At 40.9% G+C, this 24,398-nt stretch overlaps 1 protein-coding gene across 3 annotated transcripts in view; it reads right to left on the bottom strand.

Moving 5' to 3' along the window:
- palm3 (paralemmin 3) overlaps positions 1-24,398 on the bottom strand; it is a 41,247-nt gene that overhangs the window by 5,643 nt on the left and 11,206 nt on the right. The window contains exons 2-7 of one of the 3 annotated variants that reach the window (XM_074630433.1): positions 12,276-12,337; positions 9,732-9,784; positions 7,574-7,654; positions 2,778-2,923; positions 2,084-2,156; positions 941-971 (exon numbers count right to left, since the gene is read on the bottom strand). In XM_074630433.1, the coding sequence (XP_074486534.1) occupies positions 941-971; positions 2,084-2,156; positions 2,778-2,923; positions 7,574-7,654; positions 9,732-9,776 (376 nt within the window). In that variant the 5' untranslated portion in view covers positions 9,777-9,784; positions 12,276-12,337. Of the gene's footprint in view, positions 1-940; positions 972-2,083; positions 2,157-2,777; positions 2,924-7,573; positions 7,655-9,731; positions 9,785-11,143; positions 11,220-12,275; positions 12,338-24,398 lie in introns of all 3 variants that reach the window. The other 2 variants (XM_074630434.1, XM_074630432.1) reach the window with 2 other exon arrangements.

The following is a 24,398-nucleotide window of genomic DNA, read 5'->3' as shown; positions in this document are numbered from 1 at the left end:
CATTTTCAAAGGGGTCGCTTGACCTCTGACTTCATATGTGAATGAAAATGGGTTCTATGGGTACCCACAATTCTCCTCTTTACAGATATGCCCACTTCATGATAATCACATGCATTTTGGGGCAAGTCATAGTCAAGTCAGCACACTGACAGCTGACAGCAATGTAATGATTTGAGCATTTTTTTATGCTAAATGCAGTACCTGTGAGGGTTTTTGGACAATATTTGTCATCGTTTTGTGTTCATAATTGATTTCATAAATAGATACATACATTTGCTTAAAGCAATCATACACTCCCATGTTGATAAGAGTGTTAAATACTTGACAAATCTCCCTTTAAGGTACATTTTGAACAAAATGTGTGATTAATTATTAATCACGATTAAATATTTGAATCGATTAACAGCCCTAATTCAAACTAAGATGCACCTGTAACTGTATGAGGTCCTCACTGAAGACAGAATTACAACATGGCTTAATCAACACACCTTTGCTTCTTTGGATAACTTATCTTGTCATAATATCGACGCACAGGTGCAACATTAGAAGATGGCAAAATCCTAACTAAGAATGTGCTGCTTTATAGTCTAATTTCTTCTCATTACAAGCAAAGAGAGAAAATAGGGAAGGAGTCAAAGTTTTAAACAAATTAAATCTAATCAATATGTACTGATGTATTTAAGTAAGAGTAGCATTAGAAGCGCAGCTGTGGTAGCAGCCAGAAAAGCAGTGTGTCTGATAAAGTGTTGCAGGTTTGACATGCATTGGACAGAATGCAGTGTCGAAAAAAGGCAGGTGGCAATGCTTTGTTCTGCACTGAGCTTGTCAAATTGCATGAAAACGCTCATGTTAACTCTTATGCTAATGGAAATGCAATTTTCTAAAAATGTCCACTGTAATTTTAACATTTGTACCAAAAAGTTCATCTGATCCCACGTACCTGCTCGGGCCTCTGTCACTTTCACTGCCACCTGTTGGGTAAGAGAGACAGTGGAGGGATTACATTTTCTGTGACTCAAACGGTGAAACAGTTTGTGTTTGTGTGTTGCCTGAACTTCTGATGCATTTCGAAGGGATATAAAAAGACAACAAATGAAAATGCAAATACTGGAACATCACACAAGCTTTAAGGTAACGGACACCATCCAGAATATTTGTCCTCATCATCGTCTAAATAAGTTTCTATCCTACACTCTAAGCAGCACAGACTGTACTGAGATAATTCATGCGTCCTCTGTGGTGTCTCAGATGGATGATATAGAGATGAGTTTAGCTTGTTATATGACCATGACATCCTGCCTGGTCACAAGAGGGAGTGATTGAGCTGAAAAGCCCTTCCTGACCTTTTGAAGAGTTGACCCCTTTCAACAATTTGGTGTAGCATAATACGTAACTACATTAGAGCTGCATAGATAAACACTAATCATATGTGTACCTTTCACAGTTTAAAGTTTATTCAAGGACCTGAATATATCAACACATTCCTCATCTCATCAGAAACCATTAGGCAAACAAAGTGATAAAAAAAATCTGTTTGAGCTGCCAGATATTAGCTGTCACTCACTCTCAGTCTGCCCACTAAACCAATGCTTTTGCTGGCAGAGCCCGTTTTCACACAGAATAAGGTCATACATTCAGAGTCTCTTCCATCACAGGCTGGTGCAGCTATTAAAAATGTAATCCTCTGAAGCGGACGTTAGAAGAGGAGGGACAACTCTTTTGTTCTACTATAAAGAGCTTCAGCGCGGTGAGGTAAACACACTTGCGCTTGGCTTGAGGTGAAACAATAATTCCAGAGTGGATCAAGTGTTGAATTGTTTATGTAACAGGGCTGCTTACATTCACAGAGTTCCTGCTTTTGAACAAGAGGTGCTACATCAAAGGTACATTAAGAGAGGAAATGAATTATTCATGGCAAAAAGCCACAGACAGAAGTTGTGGGAAATTTTCGGCGTAATGGAAGATGATGGAGCAAGCTTGTTCAACACATATTCCCACCCCCTTTGTGTCCACAGAGTGAGTGGGCGAGTGTGCGTGAGTGGGCGAGAGTGTGTGTGTGTGTGTGTGTGTGCAAGTTCCTCACCGTTTGGCCATCCTCCATCTGTTCCTTCAGCTTCTCTTCCTCCTCTGCCAACCGCTGACTCCCTGATTCCAACCTGAGACGGACACACAGTTGTTCACACAGAAACAAACACATCAAATCTATACTAAATATGCTCTCTTAGTTTATGTTTTAATTTGATGCTTACATATAATATAACCTTATTTTATGATCCCAATCTAAGTAACACTAAAGTAGGCACATTTTTTTGAATTCCCCCAGAGGCCATGTGCAGTGTGTGTGACGAGCCTTCTTGGAAAGCGAGGCTGAGCTGTGGACCTTTTTCAATAATAAGATTGGGATCTTGGGAGTGTAGTCTTCAGGTAACTAGACAACATTGTCCACTGCAATAAAGAAAAGTCTAATCCTGTCTGGAAAGTGTGCACGGCTGGATCACCCTCTCGCTCTCTGCCTGCGTGCAATTCAGCACTGGCAGAATTAAAACTTTGCCAAAGCATACATAATGTACGACAACAGCAAAAATTACAAGAAAACTAAAATAGAAAAGGGAATGCTGCAACTATCAATTATACATGAAGTTTCCGACTATACAAATACAACAAAAATGTGTCAGTTCTCTCCAGCTCTGTCAGCTCACAAACTGTCTCCTTGTCTTCTAGCTCACACACACACACACACACACACACACACAGACACACACACACTGTGGCTGTACTTGTCAGTGTGCTTTTCCATCTCCTGGGCCGGGGAGCCCCAAAGAGGGGAGCGGGGGCTCTGGGCGTCCGGGGAGGTCGGGGAGGTCGGGGAGGTCGGGGACAACGGAGCTCCTTCCATCAACCACTGGTCCCTCAGAGACTTTCTCTGGAGGTGAGGAAGAGGAAGGAAGAGAGAGAGATAGTCAACTTTCAGCAGCATTGTATTGTGGTGATATGATTATATTATGTTATCTAAGCAAACTGTAATTAGAAACAAGAGTATAGTGTGAGATGATATAAATTTGCCAACCATCTTTGTCAAAATGTGTCCCAGGTTATTTCCTGTTGCAGTGTATGTGAATGAAATCAGATGACAGGAAGTAAACACGGACCCAAGTCTGTTTATACCACAGTTGCTATCCCTTTAATATCTCTGGTTGTATTGGCCCATTGTAAGCAGTACTGCAAATTAATAAGCAGAAGTGATTACTGGCAGTATTGGATTTTTAGATTTTTTTGTGCCACTGTGATGGACTTTTATGATTTGGTACTTCATTTGCTGGATAAGCCAAAAAGAGACGGACCTGTTTGTTTATTTTATCCATAAACTGTTTATCAATTGATTTTCCGGAAAACTTACTACGTATATCAATATCAATATATAAAATTACAATACAGTGATAGAGGGTTTTATCCTTAATGCCTACTCTTACAGCAGAACAATGCTCTTTGAATGGAAGATAATTTTGATTATTTTATTACATGTGATTTTACATGCATTTGTCATATTGTGATATGTACTGTATTAGATATCGGAAAACATTCTTATAATCAATATCTTGATATTAATCTCAATGATATTACCTAGCCCTAGTGTAGGTGGCCTTTTGAGGTTTTTACTGGGAGCAGTTGTAAAACTGTCAGAGCTGCAATATTTTTGACTCAGGTATGATATTAATATTTGAGATATTTGGGAGCTAGTTTTTTCTAACATAAACAAATGTTTTCTGGTTATTGAAGAATTGTGACCAAGATATGTACAGTAGGCTACTCAGCAGGACATTTTACAGTTGTTAGATAACTTGTCAATGCTCTCTGGTGCACAAACTAACATAACATATGTAATGTTGACACTGCTAATACATGACATTGCAACACATCTTTAGCATTGCTGGGAGTTACTACAATTTCTAGTTTCCTGTCAGCTGACATATATACGGATACAGATAAGCTAATGTCGACTGATAATATCAGCCTGCTGACTTGCAGCCTGCTAGTTGCAGGTTAAAAAAAGAAAACTATACAATAAACAAGACTTAGACCAAAGGTATTTTAGCACTGAATTAACTACTAACATTAGTCAGCCAACTGGATTTACAAAAGTAACTGTTATAGGCTATGTCAGACAAACAAAGCATTGACTATATATTAAACATCCACCAAAGAAATCAAATACAGCAGCTCACGTCAATGTTTATTTTAGTATGTACACTGACTCTTTTAAGTATACTTGCAGTGTGAACTCACTACATACTCAAAACCTGCTTAGAGTTAGTACATGAATTGGGACACAGCCTACTTTTTACTAAGAATCCCAAAATGCAATGCGCTGCAGATACAAAAATTACAGTCATGCCACATTACACTTATCAGTTAAAATGCAAAATGATAATGACTGAAAATGTAAATCTCAATGTACTACTCACTACAGAGTTAAATACAGGCTGTTTTATTATGTAACTAGTGACTGAAGAAGTGATTTATGGCCCAGCGTAAGAGAGAGAGAGAGAAATGAAGAGAAAAAGAGAGGAGAAGTAAAGCTGTATAGAGCAGTGACATGCCAGAGTGAGAAACTGTGATGGGGAGGGAGGCGAAATGTGCTTATTTGAGGGTTCGAAGGTGAGAAAGAAGGTGAGAGACAGTAACACCTGCTGTGAGCCAATGTCACCAGTCTTCATCTCAGATATCCAACAGAGAGAATACAAGCATGAATTTATAGCATATGTGTGCACTTTTTTACTTTCATCTTATTCCTACACTCCCTACTCCAGTAAATAGACATGACCCAGTGAATGAAAGATGCCCGAGGCTACTTACCATTCCCTCCTAACAGAACACCAAAACAACCACTTTTAAGTTTTACAAAAACAGGAGCGCAATTCTCAGTAGTTTGTAGAGCAGACTACTCTCTGCACATCCTCTTCTTAACAGACTGTTACAAGACACACAACAGTCCTTAAAGACTAATACTCATTTAAATAACGTCCCACTTCTGCTTTTTTACCTTTTGTTCCAGAGCCCCACTGGACATCTGGCACAAACTCTTTAAAAGCCCTGTGTTTGCATATGTGACAATGGGCCTAATGCAGGAAGCGATGTAAGAACAAACCTCTTACTTTTGTTCACTATTTGGGCTTCACCATTGTTTTCTTATTTTTGCTCTTCTCTTAGGTAAGACAAAAATGTTACGAGTGCTTGAAAGCCCTCTTAAGATAAAAAAGAAAAACATGTTTTCCACAGTCCACAAATTGTTTGTCCAATGCAAGGAGAGAAAGCGGAACGTAAAAAAACACATGACTATCATATAATCAAATTTAGCTTATTATATGTTTTAGAGTCATTGTTAAGATTATTAAAGAAATACTATAGGTCTATTGATCCCAATTAAGACCATAAAACCCTTAAATGACATTGTGTGCGTTCAGCTTCTGAACGGTGTACATACTGTTTAGGGGACGTTACCTATGCTAATATCTGCCCCTATATAGCGTTTAAGGGGCGCTACTTATAATATTAATAATAAACATTTGACCACATGCCTCCAATTTATGATCTACTGGGATTCATCATTCAGCAGCCCTGTGTAAGAGCACATTTGGATAGTTAAGATCGTTTGGTGCATCTGGAATTGACTTCGCAAATTTTTCTCTTTACGGAAAATTAAGAGAAAACATAAGATGAAATTTAAGAGAATGTTGCTGCATGAGGCCCAATGACCCAACTGCATTAGTTTCCATTGCAATCCTGAGTTCACCTCAAACTACAAAATCTATTATAGATTTCATATTGTTTCAAAAAATAAAAACTTAATTTCACCTGAACGAAATAGTGCTAGACATATGGACTTGGACCTTGGACTAAAGCAAGTTAATCATGTGCTAACAAGGAAAAAGTCCTTCAACAAAAGTTGGACATATTTCATGCTACATCCAGAAATCACAACAAACAAACAAACAAACATGGTGACATACTACTGCACAATCAAAAAGAGAACCCAGGAAATGAAAATGACGTCACGATGATCGTGGTTACAGCGCCATTTGTCAGGCTTATCAAATCAAGTCTGCCAATATTTACTCTACAACTATATTTCCACTGATATTTGCAGAACAAAATAAAGACAAAATATCACTTTAAAAAATGACTGGAAGCTTTTCATATGGTTGTCCAATATAGATATTAAACTCTTCATGAAACTGTCAAGAAAGAGAGGCATTTTTTCCCTAAAATCATTTGTGTTTCCCTGTTTGTCAGGACTAACAGGGGCTGCAGGGCGACTTAGTAACAGCCGCGTTGCAACCCAGCTGACCTTGGTTCAAGGGCTTGTTTCAGCAAGCATCTGCGCCGCTAAAGTGCCCTTGAGCCGGACAATAAACTCTTGCCAGCTCTAGGAACGCTGGTCTGTAGCTGACCCTGGCAAGCGGAAATAAACACAGTCTGTCTGCAGGGAACTTTTACTGTAGTATATATAATCCATAAAATAGCCAGGGTTATCATTCTCATCATAAAAATGTGTCTATATGCTATAAAATCCAGTACAAAGTACTCACAGCAGCTATACTTTCCCTTAAAGCCAGGTGATGTCTGCAAGCTTCTTACTCACTACTGAGGTGAAAGCATCTGAAAACCCATACTCCCCTCCAGCCTATATGGCCCCATGTTTCCAAAAATGTGGCAACCGTTAGCCAGTAGCTACCTACTTAAGCGTCACAAAACCATCTCTGTGTTTTCTCCTGCAGCGCAGAACAAGCCCCGCTCTGTTCCCCTCCCTGTGCCTTTGGCTGACTGGACACAGCCCTCTCTAAACTTTCCTGCAGGTCAGGAGCTGCGTGAAAGCTGCTGCTCTCTCCTATCACATCCTTACATCTACCCTGGGGTTAGAGTCAATGTCAAAGCTAATGAATGTTCTAAAAGCAAATGATGATATCACCTCCTGTGAGAGAGCAAGTATAGACATAATCATTTTAGATTAATCTCCGAGGCCTCTTGCAACTTGATTATACACATGCAAATCTCGGTTTGGAGCACCGTGCACAAACACACACAAATATGGCGAGCATATGCAAAATATTCTCCTGCATGACCACACCGGCACACACACGCATAGCCTGCCCGCTTGCACACAAACACACACACACACTGCACAAATTTCACACAATTTGAGGAATGTGCCCCCGGGCCAGCGTAGCACAGAGGAGTAGGAAGTGGGAACGCCAGTCTGGAAATGATGTGAAAACAATAGAGCAGCTCTGTGACTTGTAGAGTGTGTAAACACATAAAAACTGATTTCAGCAAAGGAAGGCTTGACTCTAACCCTGCTAGAGACTGGTAGAACCAGGAAGGGTGGAAGGTTGTACAGTTCATCCGTGTGTGTGTTAATGTGTGAAAATGAAATACATTTAGAGGCTAACGAGATGGAATGGGCCTGGAGAGGATTTTGGCTGAGTGAAATTAAAGCTGCATATGTGTGTGTGTGTGTGTGTGTGTGTGTTAACGAATGAGACGGGTTAGATCATCCTGTGTATGTGTGTCAGACCTTGAGCTGCTGTAGTCTGAGCTTCTCATCCTCCATGTCTCTCCTTGCTCGGTCCTGCTCCTCCTGCAGCCGACGCTTCTCCTGACGGAGGAAAAGAAAGACGGTGGGGGGAGAAATTGCAAAGTAAGAAAATGAATGTAGACAGATGGGTAGTTAAGGTAGAGAGAGAGTGAGAGCAAGAGGAGAACAGTTTTATTCAAATGAAGAGAAAGATGGAGGAACTTAGCAGTTGGACATATTCGAGCTGATGTAAATTAATGAACAGAAACAAAGAAAGGGAAGAGGAGGCGGTGAATAAAACATCACTGGGAAAAGAGTAAAACGGGGACACCTGGTCAACCATCTGTCACAAGGACACTGTCACCATAGACATCAGGTATACTCTATATCCCATAATGCTCAGTAGCAGCTGTCCCCATGGCAACCCGGTGTTGTTTTCGTGGGACCAGGGACACCCTGGCTCACCACATTGCACACTCAATGAATTATTTAGGTGTTACGGACAGCTCAGAGAGCTTAGTCTCCTTATCCTCTCTTTCTCTATGTAGACGAATCTGAAGTAGACAAGTAGTTGATACCTCACTTGTAAACCTGCCTAGAACACTGTAATGTATGAAACATGATTCCACTTTTTAAGCAATTTTACTATGAGACTGTCCAGGAGTCAAATGTCGTTAAATTAAGATTATAATCTACAAAATTTAAAGCCTCTGAACACCCAGGTGATTTCGGTTATTCTGGCTGATTAGACCTGCAGGTTGAAGGTGGGTGGAGCTATGATGAGTCTATTAGGTCACAAATCTTTAGGGCTGCCCGCTCTTAGTCGATTAGTTGACTAATCTGTCGTTTTGGTCTTAGTCGACTAAGATTTCTTAGTCAATTAGTCTTTTTATATTTTTTTCATGCTGAATGACTTATTTCCAAGAAACGTATGAGCACATAAACACAAGATTTAAAGTGGTGCCTTTATGTGATTCTTTGTGGAGAAACTACGTTTTACAGATCTGTCAATTAAATCATGAAAAATTTGTTGATAAAATCCTGAGTTTTAGTCGACATTAAGAATTTCTTTGGTCGAGGACAGCCTTACAAATCTTCCAATGACAATGATAAAAGGTGCAATTTGTCCCACCCTGTCCTGAGAAGAGGTCTAATCAACCAGATTAACTGAGAACATCTGTGTGGGTGTTCAGAGGCTTTAAAACTTTTCCAAGAAATTTTGTCCAGTTTTAACAGACAGCTAGACGTCTTTTCTGTGCTGTATTATCAGCGGCTCCAATAGCGAAAAAGGGGAACGTAAAAGACACAAGCCTCAGCTGAATTTTACTTTCCTAAATCTCCATTAAATCCTCATGTTTCCATCACACCCTGGGCAGCTTGCCGACAAAGGACGGACCAGAACTGTTAAAGACCAAGCGACCAGACTACACGTGGTCGATGGTGAACCATCACTCCACTATAGGTTGGTACCATAGACTGCATATGGTAAATGGACTTGGACTTATATAGCGCTTTTCTAGTCTTCCGACCACTCAAAGCGCTTTACACTACATGTCAGTATTCACCCATTCACACACACATTCATACACTGATGGCAGAGGCTACTAAGGTGCCAACTTTGCCCATCAGGATTTAATCTAAATACTCATTCACACACCGATGGCTATGCCTCCGGGAGCAATTTGGGGTTAAGTGTCTTGCTCAAGGACACATCGACATGTGACCCGGAGCAGCCGGGGATCGAACCACCGACCTTCCGATTGGTGGACAACCTGCTCTACCCTCTGAGCCACAGCCGCCCGCATATATAGATGGACGACACATCTCCACTTCCCACTGTACAAAAGTGAAGCCAAAATATCCCGGATACGGGAACTGCCATCTTGACATTTTGACATCATTTGAAGCCAAAATCCCGCCCACACACACACACACGCACGCCTGAGCCAATCACGAGCCAAGCACGGCCCCAGCTTGTTAGCGTAAGCCACCTAGCTACTACTTTAGCAACATGGTAGACTGCCGACTGTGATTACCCCAAACATTTATTTTCTAGATGGCGGCCGCGCTTTAGAGCGCAACATATACATCAGTCGTTGGATTTGTCTATACACAGGTAATTGTATGTGTGTGTGTGTGTGTATGTGCATGGACTCACAGCAATGGCCTCCAATCGCTGTTTGTACTTCTCCGTCTCGTCCATCCTGGCACCTGTGACACAACACAGCAGGGTTGAAGGTTAGAGGTCAGAGGTTAAACAAACACAAGTCAACCGAATCCATTTATTCTCAGTATTGACTGTGTTCACTGGCTAGACAGAATGAACCATTTCAGATGAATCCTCTGCGATTCTCTTAAAACTATATTTAGCATTTTTCTTCTGTTGAGATGTCCATTCTTTGTGCTGTAATGCCTGTGTTTTGGGGTCTTGGCAATTGTAGTTGTCTGTGGTCCAAAGAGTGTGTTAAAAAGAGAATCAAACAGCATTTCTGCATTTAGTCCCCTATAACTCCTTGAGTCCCAACCCGTGCTGCTACATCAGAGGATATAGACCATTTCAACAGAACTGCATTGCTAGGCAACAGCTTGGGTCCATGTTAAATTCCTGTCAACTGATTTCATTCACTGCAACAGGAAATAAACTGGGGCACATTTACATTTACAACTGTGAAACGATCTATAGAGGCAGCCGATGAGCGGCTTCAGTGACTCTGCTATTTGTGAAGCATGTAATTGGACAAGTATCATGGTAGCACGTGCCTTTGTGAATCATGACCCACAAATACTCCACGCCATTCCAACCCTCACCAAAAATAGTCTCCCCCACACCCCTATTAAGCCTTTTGTTTCTGTCATGCCACAGCCTCTGGCATCTCGAAGAAAATGAGCATAGGCAATATTTGTTTTCCCCTGCAGCTGACACTAAATGGGACAATATTTGAGCTCCACAAAAGTCAGAGGCACATGAGAGAGCATAGACTAGAGTCATACATAGCAACCAGCTCGCAGCAACTCAGTCATTAGTGAGTTCCTGCCATCACAAGCCATAACTCTGCTTTTAGTCATCTTCTCAGGAGAGAAACAACACTTATTTTTGGCCCACATGGAATTCTGCACAAAAAAAAATACTTTATTTGATAAGAATAATTATAGTGAAAACACTCTTATTGGAAATTGGATCTTTATAAGCAATGGCAGCAATAATCTTCCAGTCGTTGACAATCCCGTGTGGTGTGTAAAGAGATCTGTTCTACACCAGAAAACACATTTAGCCATCACAGGGGACTGGGCTCTCATATTGGGGGAGATCTGAGCAATACGGCGCCCTATTTCTGTAGCAAATACCACACTGTCAGAGCCGCTGTTGCTAATCGCCATCACAGAGCTTTGAAGCGCAAAATATGTGCTTACCAATGCACACACACACACACAACATGCATAACCTGCAAAACCTCATAAACAAGCTAATGTCAATGGACACCAATAGGAAGATACAACTTAAAGGGATAGTTCAGGTGTTTTGAAGTGGGGTTGTATGAGGAACTTATCCATAGTAGGTGTATTACTTACAGTAGATGACGGTCAGCACACTCCCAGCGTGGAGAAACAGACAGGAGCACCAGCCCCGGAGCAAAGCAATACAGTGCTGTGGACGGGGACGGCAGAAAAAAAATATTTTAGCCACCTAAAAGAAAGGCTCACCTTAAAAAAAATGCAACACCAGTGTACTATAGTGTACGCTATATTTAGAATATTTTCCGACGACGAGCTGAACTGAAAGTGAAACGTATCTATACCGTTTTTGTCATCTGAGCCTGCTGGCTTTTTCAGTTCCCCGTTAAAAAGGAGAAGGAGAGGGCTGTCTGACGGCAAGTAAAGCAGTGAAAGTATTATAAATATAACGCACACTTACACATATATAGCTTTTTTTAGGTGAGCCTTTCTTTTAGGTGGCTAAAATACGTTTTTCTGCCGTCCCCGTCCACAGCACTGTAATACTTTGCTCCCCAGTGTCTGTTTCTCGATGCTGGGATGGATAAGTACCTCATACAACACCACTTCAAAACACCTGAACTATCCCTTTAAATGGTGACCTTACCTCAACTACAACTGCACATTGACACCTCCAGTTTAACAAAAAAAAAAAACTCGCATGCAAACTGCCAAAATAAGCTTTGGCACATCAGCCACATTACTCATTTCTCCCAAAAACCCCCCGCCCCACATACGACACTCACATTCTCTACAAATGAGGGTTCTCATTTCTCCCCAGAAGGCAACTCAGTAGAGCTGATGCTATTGTTGCTCTTCCAACATGGCAGCTCTTTCAGGTGCTTAAGGGGTGATAGTTAACATTGTGAGAAAATCTTCCCTCCGTTTGGGGTCAAAGGGGAAAAGGGCCCACATAAAAACAATGTGAAAAATGTAGGTGCACTGTGTATGGAGGGGAAAAGGATGAAAGAAGAAGAGGAGGGGAATATTTTTGATGGGGAAACAACCTCTAGCTTGCCTTTCATTACACTGGAGTAGAGAAGAACTGAGGTGGCGAGACAGAGAGGAAGGATCAGCAGAAAGACATATGAGAATATATATAGAGAGATTGAGAAGACACAAGATACCCTTCAGGAGCAACAGAGGTAGAAAGAGACAAAATCTCATTTTGGCAGTGTTTTGAATGACTGGAGGTGCAGTGACAGCTTACAGTATAAGCCTCCGTAGGGAGTAGATGCTTGTGTCTCATCAGGGCTCCAGGAGAGCGAGCGCCTAGAATAGCAGCCAGAGATAAACAAGCAAACACAAACAGAGGCTTTGATGAGGAGGTATTGAGGAGCTCCCTGTAGACACGCACTGACTTCGATAATTAGACATGATACAGGAGGGTAGAGAAGGGAAGGCTGACAAAGTCAAAGAGTTAAGAGGCAGAGAAAGTCAAGATGGTTGGAAAGAAGAGCGGCAGAGAAGGAGAAGACGAGGGGGGATGAGGTGACGGGAAAGATAGCAACTGGTTTGGGATTCAAACACTTTAATGTCCACAAAATGGGACGACCTGTGACAAACGTAAGAACAAGTCTTGTACAGGACAGACAAAACAAGAGATTGTTAAACCCATTTTGTAATCTTGGATAGTTTCATTTGAAGGATTGTCAGCACGGCCGAACCCACCATTGAGGTCACCGAGGTCGAGATCTCTGCATTTTTTCCGAGGTGTTTATAATAAAAGTTGTGAAATAATTACATAAAAATCACTTTACTTTCGTGCAGCAAAGACATTGTGCAATGCCAAGATTATGGACATGCTCATCTGATCGCCGTCATTGCTTAGTGACGGTGGTGAAGTGGATGATATTGTCATTGCTACAAAATCTTTACTCAACTTTGACTATGTCAACAACTTGAGGAAACTGGACACAAAACACAGCTGAATCCATGCAAAGCGCGATTCAGAAAATGTTACTGGTGGACTGCTTGTACTTAGATGCCATTCATCATCCCCAGACATCATCTGACTAGAGCTGAAACGATTAATCAATTAGTTGACAACTATTAGATTAATCGCCAACTATTTTCATAATCGATTAATCGGTTTAAGTAATTTTTTAAGATGAAGACATGGAAGTATTTAAATGTGAAATTGCAATAAAAATATGTTGTCTCTTAAAATCAATGAATAATCATGATAAATAGTTGTGATCTCAATATTGATAAAAGCTATCGTGATTATCATTTTGGCCATAATCGTGCAGCCTTAGTACCTGTATATATTGTTATTTTCATTGCAAGCTTATTCTAGTGGAGGGCAGTAATATTTACACATAAATATCAATTGACCCTGTGTTTACTTTCTCCACTGAGACGGACTAAAATGAAAAGACTCTTGTCAATCAAAGCTCAGCTTTGGGAAGGGAAGAGATACGGGGCAAGATGAGGAGACAGAGAGAGAAAGAAAGTGTGAAGGTGATGGAGATGAGGGAGGAAGAGCAGGTACCGGATTAGCATTATGTCCCTGTGCTGCTCAACACAAACAAAAACTGACCAATTCAAACAGTGTAATTACCACAGAGAGATATATATATATATATATATGTTCCTTGGTAATTACAGTGGAACTATAAGTTCAATTTAACAACAACACAAACACCTAGCATAATTATTATAGTGTAATAATATAGTATTATTGTAGGCTATCATATATTGTTGTATAACACAAATCTTGCTTATGTTTATGTACTGTTGGAGATCCATTTCTATAATTCAAATCCAAAATGATGCAAACTCAAACACAAAGATGAAATAAAGAAGGTGTATAATTTAACTGAATTATTTTCAATACACTGTGAGGAGTCACAGAGAAAGAGACTACAGAGGGTGAGAGAGAACAAAGAGTAGAGGACGGAGAGAGATATGAACAGAAAGAATGTAATGTTGAAAGCAGAGAGACAAGAAGATATGAAATACACATATTTAGATCAGGGGAATCAAAAATGGCATGAACCCCCCCTAGCAAGCTCAGTCTTTGAACCTCAGTATTTCTAAAATCTGGCGTACACTCCTGATTGTCAGCGGCCCAAAGAGGTGAAAGTATTCAGCATTTCACAAGAAAAAGCCAAAATTCAATAAAAGTGTGAAAAAGACATGTATTTCTTTTGTAATAGAAATATGTTTTTTGTTTCTAATTCAAGAGGCTCCCTTTTCCGGGATGGACCGACATGCAATAGATGTAATGTAGACCAAAACAGCAATAGTAAAATAACAATATGGAAAGTCAGGGTGACAATATTATAGATACTTAAAATCATTCAGGATTTGTTATAAACCAAGCCTGTTCTTTATTTGGCAGTGTCCACATTATAAAACCAAATGAGAAGTGTGAAATCTTTACTTTGACCATGAATCTTTGCACCTTAACTGTGAATTTTCACACAACTCCCACAAACCCTCTTGTGGTATTCAGAAAGCACAGCATAAATGTGATGCGAGACTGAGTTCCCTGCACACACTTATCCAAAACATCTCCGAACCAAACAGCAGCAGTAACAGACCAATATAATGGCACCCGGCCATAAACACAGCTCGGCTGTAACACCTTCTACATGCCAACACAGATGACTAAAATGAGCCTTAGTTCCATTAAAACTGACAGGTTTTGTGTTTTCAAGGCAATAATATGTGTCCTACACAAACACTTGCCAGGTGAGCAAGTTGTAGGCTGGTTGACCTCAGAGGTATGACCTCCCACACACTGAGTCTCTCCCAGTTTACATCTCCCCATACCCCACTCACACTTAGGGCGCTTTCACCTTTTTGGCTAGTCCGAATCAGAGTAAAATTTATAATTTTGGTTCGTTTTCTGTTTAGTGTTGTTTGGTTTCACAGTGCACAAATTAAAGCGGACTAAATAATTGCTGAGGCGCGTGTACGAAGGAGCAAATTTATCTCTTTGTCTCGAGAGCTGCCACTTCAATGCAGGGAATCACAGACTTTGATATGTTGCTGTCGAAACTTTTTCAATTTGACTCGGCACTGATCTACTGTGCGCATGAATCCCTTCTCCTCCAGTTTCTCTTGAATGACTTTATAAGCGTCACCATTTTTGTGGACTTTATTTAGCATATTACGTATGTTCTCTTCAGCCGAGATATCAAGTAAACATCGGACTTCTGCAGAAGTCCAGGTCAGTCCTCTCCCCCTTCATGCTAACCCGTCGTTTACCGTGTCCATCCCAACAAATGCCCGCGCAGGCAGCATTCGTTTTGGTTCACTTGAAAATAGTCCACCTCTCGCAAGCGGTCTTGGACCGGTTGTTTTGGCCCAAACAAACCGCGGCAGAGTTCGATTAAACACACTAAATGTTGGCTTGTGAAAGTATCCCAAGAAGCTGGAACTCAGGAATCTTTGGCATTTTGAAAAAAAATCATAATAACAGTTGGCAATACATTTTTGGTCATTGACTAATTGATTAATTGGATAGCTGTTTTCGCTCTATATTGGTTAATAAAAATAACAGATAGATGACTTGAAAACAATCCTATATTGCAGCTCTATTTTAAATTACGAGAAATAAACAGCGTGCGTATAGGAAGGTCCAGCTGCCTCTCAGTCATTCAGTCTTCCTGCAAACTGTCAGCGTGAAACATTCCTCCTGCCCTGGTGCAAAAGAATGTATATTTGCCTTCAGCGTATGTGTGCATGTTTATATAACAATGTATATTTGCCTAGTGGGGTGCCATGAAGTCTATATGCTGAGTGCTGGTGTAGCGGCTTTAGCTCTGTGGGAACAGATGGAGGCACAGTAGGGTGTCTGCTATGAAAAACTATAAGAATCATTTAGTAGCACAGCTCACTGCGCTTGTATTTCTCTTGACACACACTCGCAGGCAGCCCACAACTGACGGTATACAAGAATGAAAATCTTGAGAAATACTATTCCTACAAGGCGAGAAGCAGCAGTGTTTTTGTTAAATCAAAATATCAGCAGACCTTCTCCGCAAACTATTTTTGGTGTTCAGCTAAAACCAAATCACAGTACATGTAAAGAAAAGTCATTATTTTCAAACTGAGCAAAATAGCACAAAAGCCACTTTAAAAAAAGGGGCTTGAAAAGAAGGTGAAAAGACTGTGGGAGAGGCAATCAGTACAATCATTGTGAGCTGGTAGGTAGCACTTACAACCATGCCTCTGTATTAATGGCATGTAGAAATAACATCAGTGGTGGCACACAGGAGCTACACCAGATGAAATGTAGATAAGTTGTCTATGAAAAGCACATGTTTCAGGAATTTAAATCCAATTTCACGATATGGGACACTATAGAATCAGGAAGCTCATTCAAATGCAATAATAATAAAAAATGGGTATGGATGAACATGTTATTACAAAGGGTTGTTGACTTTGACTTCACAGGGATGGACATGAGCAGCAGTGGTGCATGAGAGCTGTGAACATTCGGTCACGAGACTCTAACAAGTCTGCAGCACCGGCCACCTTTCAGTCCAGTACAATCCATAGACTTGACAAAGCTATCATAACCCAGTGGTTCTGGTTCCCAACCTGGGGTCCAGATCAAGATCACAGGAGGTGCCCCAGGACTCGTCTGCTCTGAGGTTGTGAAAATTAGATTTGCTCATGTAGAACTACAATCTTTATATAAAGTCTATTTAAAACTATTTAAAAAGATATATTTTTTGCTGCTTAGTAGCAAAATCTAACAAAATATTCTGCTTTAATCCATATTTGTTGGCGTTTAGCCTTTCAAAAACAACATTTGCTCTCTGGCTTAATGCACATGAAGAGAGGCACGCAGCTGTATGGGGAGGTCTAGCATCAATCTAACAACACCATAAATTACATTAATTTAACCACAATAAAAAAAACATCTATTTTAGCTCTAATTCCATTATAGTAAATAAATTAAGTCGTTACAAAAAATATCATGTTATGTATCCGCATTCGCTTGGGGAATCCGTCAATTTTAATACACTTTATTCAAATTGAGGATTTTGTTTGAGGATTTTTAATTTGTTTTTAGGGTTATGAAGTCGGGGATGCTCAGCTTTTCTTAGATACAAGTAGGGGGGGCTTCAAGGAAAATAGGTTGGGAACGACTGATATAGCCTATGATGTACTTGATGTCAGGAAGGTATGTAGAGCGATCAAAGAGCAACGGTCTTCTGTAAATAGTGGCCACTGAACACACAGTGTACACCCGGTTGCTAAAATAGCTTCAGGTCTATAGGGGTTGGGGAGTCATTAAATAGCCACCCAGTGACATTTTGTTTTTGTGCAATGATGCAATTACGCTGCTGTTAGACCGCTGGCCACCCTGCTTCTCTGCACTTTGAAGTTTCTGCTCCATTTCTTGGAGACAAGAGGGGATGGAGGTGGGGGATGATTATAGTGAAGACAGAGGAGAGGGAGAGCGAGAGAGTGGGAGGCAGAGGTAAGGTTGGAGCATTAGATTTTATGCCCTCAATCACATACAGTGCTGTAAGCGCCTTTGAGTACTAACATTAATAGTTTTATTAATTTCTAATACCAGTATTAGTGATGCCACGCTGGAATCATCTTTGCTTTGAAGTGCAGTTCATCTGCTAGAGGCTCATTTACAGCGCTATCCTGCTTCTATTCAACATTACTGTCTTTTCTTAGGGGATTAAAGCACAGTGCTAGAGTGTCGGATGTAACCTGCAAGAACTGAAAAGAGCAGAACCGGGCAAGATAGGAGCAGAGAAGTAGAAGGTTGACTGGCTGACTGAAGGACAGTTTCAGGCCTGTGAGACAGAATGAAACAGAAAATGTGTATTCCAAGGCCACTGTAAACTGAAAATATCCTTCCACTCCACATGTGTTTGGGAACAGGAAGAGTACAAACACCGCCGTCCTCGAGACGATTAGAGACAGAACATGCAATCGCGACGACCCTGATCTCTGAACTAGCGCATCCTCTGCTGTCGTCACCGGCCGTCGCTCAGGAAGAGCCTGCCTTAAACAGACAGCCGGCTAACTGTAAAACAAATTCCTCGATGGAACTTCAATCGGAGACGGGGCGGTCGAAGAGGCGGTAACTCTCTAGCTTGACGGATGGACACAGCGGATTGTTGTAAAGTGCTTTTTCATCAGCTATTGATTTTCAGTTGCTTTACAGACTGCAGCAGAAATTGCATTATTGGAGATGGAATGCTTATCTGGAAAGACATAAATCTGACACACAGTGTGAGGGTGTGTGTGTGTGTGTGTGTGTGTGTGTGCGTGTGTGTGTGCGCTGCATGTGTGGGTGGCATGGGTGGAATTTGTGGAGCTTGGATGGTGCTGCTGCAACAGCAATACAGCCAAGTTCCTCTGATTGACAGTCCAGGTCGGAGGAATGAAAACACTGCATTCCACTGCTGTGTGTGCATGTGTGTGTGCATGTGTGTGTGTGTGTGTGTGTGTGTGCGTGTGTGTGTGTGTGTGTGTATATCAGTAAAAGATGGGAGGTTAATGTGTGATATGTGTGCGCCTCCTACGTCACAGAGCTAGCAGTGTAGTAGACTTTGGAGCGTGTTGGGGATTATTAAAGTCAACAACATGCATCACAGATTTACTCAAAGTGATTTATTACTGCTGCACTTCACAGGCACGTCAGTCCTACTACAGTCTAACCTCCGACACAGAGGTTCAAATAATGCGTACGCTTCAAAAAGCATCAAAAGACGCCATTAACCCACCAATCCCGTATATATATCAGGGTAGTAACTGTGCAGCTTACTATGTACAGTAAGCTCGCACAAATGATCACAACGGGACGCGCGCACTCCAGAGCATCAAAGGCATCGCTGCGAGAGGGAATATCAAAAAGAAATCTTCCAACAGGTCGCGGTGTTCAGTGGTTAGACTAAAGCAAGTTTAATGCGCTGACAATTTGACTAAATCGTGTTGAGAGAGGAGACTATGATGAAACAATAGCACCTCAAAGGAGCAAATTCATTTGCTCTCATTTTGTCTCCACGTTTTATAGCCATAAAAAGGATTGAGGGGGGGATCAGTGGGAATCTGTCAGGTACCACACACACACACACACACACACACACACACACACATCACAATAGAGCCTCTGTTCAGCAGGAGGTGGGCTGGTCTTAGCCTGGCTTTGTCTACTGGATCCTAATGCATAAAAAAACCCCACTTATATACACAACACATACCGACAGCACTCCCCGATCTCTGTTTGGGCTGATCCAGAAAGTAATGTGACATGTACATCGAAGTTTAACTGTCAAGGTCGCGGGGGCTCTGAGGTCGCTTTCACACCTGCATTTTTACCTTTTAGTTCTGGTCTACTGCGTTTTCACGCTGACTGACTAACAAACAAAGGAGGTGTAAAAATGATGTTGCATGAACTGACAGTTGGCTCATTCATTGGGCCGTTTTGGCAACGTCAATCTGCATCATTACCGCTACGTGGATTCACGTGCGAAAATCTAACTGCAGCGATTGACAGCAAGTCATGCTGCACTTTAGAGGCCGTTCAGACTGAAAAGAGCACCTGCATGAAAACAATGGAAGGGGGCTGCTTGGGTGGGGGTGTGTTGCTGCAGGTACCAGTAAGACATAAAATATGAAACATGAAGTCCAGTTTGAGTAAGACATTATTGAGGTTGGAGGCAATTTAGACGCCAAAACACTGCCCAGCAGTTTCTAATACTTTCATACGCTCATGATTTTATAACAGCAGAAATACTCTGCTCACGTTACCGACAATCACAAAGTGTTCGATTGACAGCTTTCAGACCAGCCAAAAAGAAACAACCCAAACAGGCAAATGCACCAGAGTTTGTTTGAACCAACCCAAACAGGTTAGGTGTAGTGGACTGAGACGTGAAGCCAATGCTGAAGTGCCTTAAACTTGCATTCTTTCTAACAGCCAGCAGGGGGCGACTCCTCTGGTTGCAAAAAGAAGTCTGATTGTATAAAAGTCTATGAGCCTACTTCTCACTTGATTTATTACCTCAGTAAACATTGTAAACATGAGTTTATGGTCTCAATCACTAGTTTCAAGTCTTCTTCAATACAGCATGATGTTCATTTAGTAAATTATGGTCCCATTTAGAGTCAAATAGACCATAAAGCAAGGTATGCCTTAGGGCGTGGCTACCTTGTGATTGACAGGTCGTTACCACGGCGTAGTCCGGTCATGGAGTTGTCTGTGTTTTCGTCTTAGAGCTTTAACCCTTTCACAGTGTGTTTTCAGTTCATGAGAGTTCATTATAACCTTTTTGGTCGCCTAAAAATGTCTTATTCAGCGTTTGATTGTACTTAGCTCCACCCTCTCGTGTCAATTCTGGTTGCAAAAAAAACAAGGTGACAGCCAAAATGCCGAACTTGAGGCTTCAAAACGGCAGTCCACAAACCAAATGTAATGAACTGAACTGAACTAGTGGAAACGCGGCTAAATTCTTAGTATGTTTACCTTGATCCAGCAGGTTTGTCTTACTGTGCCCACTGACATATTCTACGCTGTCAGCCATCATCTCATCAGCCAAACACACAGATGGTTGACATAAAGCTAAATATTGTTTATGGCTGCATACTGCTTGATATTGCCCTCTGCATGGTTCCCAATGTGGGCAAGCTTCTGATCACTAATCGTGTCAAAATCACCATCTGCCGCACACATTTAAAATATTAAGTCTGGAAGGATTTTGGGTGAGAAAATCAGTTGGGCAGCCATTAAGCTGAGCAGCAGATCAAAAGTGACAGCATGGTGAAGCCTTTGTGAAAAACCTTGTCATCAACCCATCAAATCAGCAGAGGGGCCACAGAGATTAACACGGTCATCCGGTACATACATATGCATGGTGCATCTGAAGAATAACGTGCTATGCAGCTCGGATGAGTCATCTTGGCTCACTGAGTATGATTAACATGCGGGATTAACTATTTAATCCGACTGTGAAGAAGTCACATTGTTGCGTTGGTCTAAGTGTGTGCGTTTCCTAGAATGGCTCAGTTTTAGAAGTGTCAATCAGTTAAATTACAAACAGCTTTGTGATCAGTGGAGTTGCTCCTGTGAAGAAGGTTTGTATGCAGTCAGTCAGTTTAGGGAATTTTAGAAAAAAGAGCTATTAAGGGTTTATTAGACTGGATGTACAAATACTCACTGCGTTAACACAGATTATGATTTTCTGAATATGTTATGTTTATAAACAACACATTAACTAGTTTTACGTCATGTTACTTTCCTCAAACCAGTTCAAACATCAGACATTAGGACTTCCTCATGCATATAAAGAGAATTTAAAATAGCCGTTAAACTACTCATGCAATATTTTCATTATTAATTATTTAGGCCGCAGGATCACACACAAAAGTATCTCTGCACACCATATATTAAAACGATAAATACAGCAATAAGTGTTTTTTACACACTATGTTTTATGGGGGAGAAAATCACATGTGTTAACACTCTGTGTACAGGTCAAAAACAATTTAGTGTGGAGTTCCTCTTTAAAAAGGGAAATATGTGAATATATTTTTTTATTGCAGTTGGGTTTGACTGTATTTTCTATATGCTCACTTGTACATTTACATTCTGTGTGTATATTACAGTTGGGGAAATCGATTCACCTATGTATCTCAATTTTGTTTTACGATTTCGAATTTGATTTTGAAATGCCAGAATCAATATATTTGCTTCATTTGAGTCTATGCGGAGGTAGAAGGAAGTTTCTGCTTTTATTGTTGTATCGTCTAAGCCCTAGTGTACATACTGTATAATCCAAATTGAGGGCATCATATGTTGCATAGATTGTAAAGACCTCAAAGACAAGTTTGGGACTTAAGGCTATTTCAATAAAAAAACAATGCCTGGGATAAATGATGAAAATGAATAACATTACAATCGTATATATTTAATCGTAAATATGATCTACTTGAGGTTTGAATTTGTCTTGCACATATTTACTGTTATAACAGTCGGACCTGGGGGAAAGCCCTTTAAAACACTTTGAAAAGTTATTGAAAATACCAGCATGACAGTATTAGTAAAGTGTTGGTTTACTGCCCAGCAGCTCTACACGTAGTCTACATATATTGCAGTAAAGACTTCAAAGCAGGAGACGATGGGTTATCAACTGTCGCCCTTACGCTGCCAGACAGACTGAATCACTGGTTTCAATGTTTTGGCATTCATTTACTCTTCTATCTGCGGCTTTATCTCCTCAAACACTGTGCACGGTGAGGCACATATTAGCGCTCATGATAAGAGGGGAGATGTTTTTAGCCCTGAGGTGGAATGCAGTGTGTGTGAAGATTACAGGTTGAGGCTTCATGGGAAACATAGACAGTGTGATTGAGTCACCCTGAGCCACTAACTGAATGTCATTATAGCCTTTTTTACAATATATTTGAGTTTAATAGACAGTGCAAGTGTCATGCATGACATATGTTGTATATGTAATGTCTCAAGCAAAGTACATGTTCCTGTAATTTTAGGGAATCTCAGACAGTTTGGAATAAGTCGAGTCTCTGCGTGATGGCATCAAATGACGATGTAACTGGCGGGAGGGAGAAAAAGATAAACAGAAAAGGAAGTAAAAGATCAGCACTTTTTCATAGAGTCTCTGTTCAAACAAAACCCAGCGCAAGAACCTGGACTGACACAAGATTGAGTCCTCGTCATGACCTGCCTCACCTGCCAAACAGCTGACAAGCCATGAAGATAAAATGTAAGGAGAGAAGGATAGAAATGAAGACGGATAAGACACAGAGACATCATATAAATGGAAAGCCCTGCAGGGAACCAGAGGTTGAAACAAATGAGAGCGTATGCACCCGAGGAAGCGTTGTGAAGAGCAGGGATCGGAGTTTGAGACATCTGTTCTGACAAGTCCTGATGAGACACTTGAGGCTGTCGACCGAAACCAAGCTCAAAGGCGCACGTCAAGTTCGCACTGAGAGACACCTTACAAGATGTGCCAGTTTCCATTTTGTCGCTGTCTCACATGCACAGAGGTTTCACAAGACTCACGGAGTGACAGTTACTTTAACCGCAAAGGTGAACCTACAGTTAGCAGCAACCTTGTCAGCGGCATAAAAGAAAAAAAACTGTCTCCTACAGAATGACATTCCCATACAACTAAACTGCGTTCTCAATTACGTTTCGAGGAAAACATATTCTCTTCCAGCTTACAGTCCCAGTTGGGCAACTACTTCATTAGGTTTAGTGAAAAAAACATCATGGTTTGTCTTAAAATGACTACGTAAATGAACGTTGACTTTTAGTTTCACACGGGACACAAACAGCGGTCTACTGAGTGAAAGTCCTGTGTTTGTTTGACCCACTCACCCACCAACCCTCCCTCCAACCCGTAGAGGACTTTTTTACTTGTTAAACTCGTTATCACACATACGTAACATTCAGTAACGTTATTATTCCACGTAACTTCCATTAACAGTCGCTCGATATACTACGTCACCTGCTGCGTGACGCTCGTTATACTAAGTCACTTAGAAACGCATTTGTGATACGTTAAAGACAAACCTAATCCACGACCAAATACGTTCCCCTCAAAACGCAATATTGTTTCAATATCTATATCAAGGTATTTGATCACAAATATTGTGTTATTAGATTTTCTCCATATCGCCCAGCCCTACAAATAAATAGTCATTTTTCAAGCAAAAATGCCAAACGTTTCCTGTTCCAGCTTGTGGGGATTTGTTGCGTTTCTCTGTTTTTAATTACTGTGAATTGATATCTTTGAGATTTGGCAAGCAATTTGAAGATATCACCATGGGTGCGGGGGAAATGTGATGATGAAAATAATTCAGCTGTTGTGACTAGCTAGCATTGTCAAAATTATCGAAGTATCGATACATATCGATATTGAATATTTGAAACCGTTTCAATACTCATTTTCCACAATATCGATACACGGGTACCAGCTGTGCTTTCTGCTCTCTCATCTCTCCAACATCGAGTTGACACACACACACACACACACACCGCTATTCATCTTTTAATTACAATCTAAAATGTTATGCTCTCAATGTTGTGTACATCTTTCCCTGTGGTATCGAAAATGCTATCGAATATTGATATTTTTCAAGGTACTGTACTGAAGATAGAAATTCCACTATTGTGATGGCACTAGTTGTGACCGGAAGGATTCGACAAGATTTGGGCAGACGTCCCTTTCATGAAAAAAAAAAAAAAAAATGGAAGTTCAATTGTGGTTTTCATCCAACAGTAGTACTTCAGAGGCATTGTGCACCTGGAAAATGCCACTAAAATAAAGGCAAAGTGACCTTTTTTTAAACCCAAAGTGGCTTTCCCTCCTCTGCTCAG

This window comes from Sebastes fasciatus, chromosome 3 (genome assembly GCF_043250625.1).
Source record: "Sebastes fasciatus isolate fSebFas1 chromosome 3, fSebFas1.pri, whole genome shotgun sequence".
In the NCBI taxonomy this organism is placed as follows: Eukaryota; Metazoa; Chordata; class Actinopteri; order Perciformes; family Sebastidae; genus Sebastes; species Sebastes fasciatus.
Note: the sequence above shows the minus strand (reverse complement) of the source record. Positions and strands in the feature narration are given on the sequence as shown.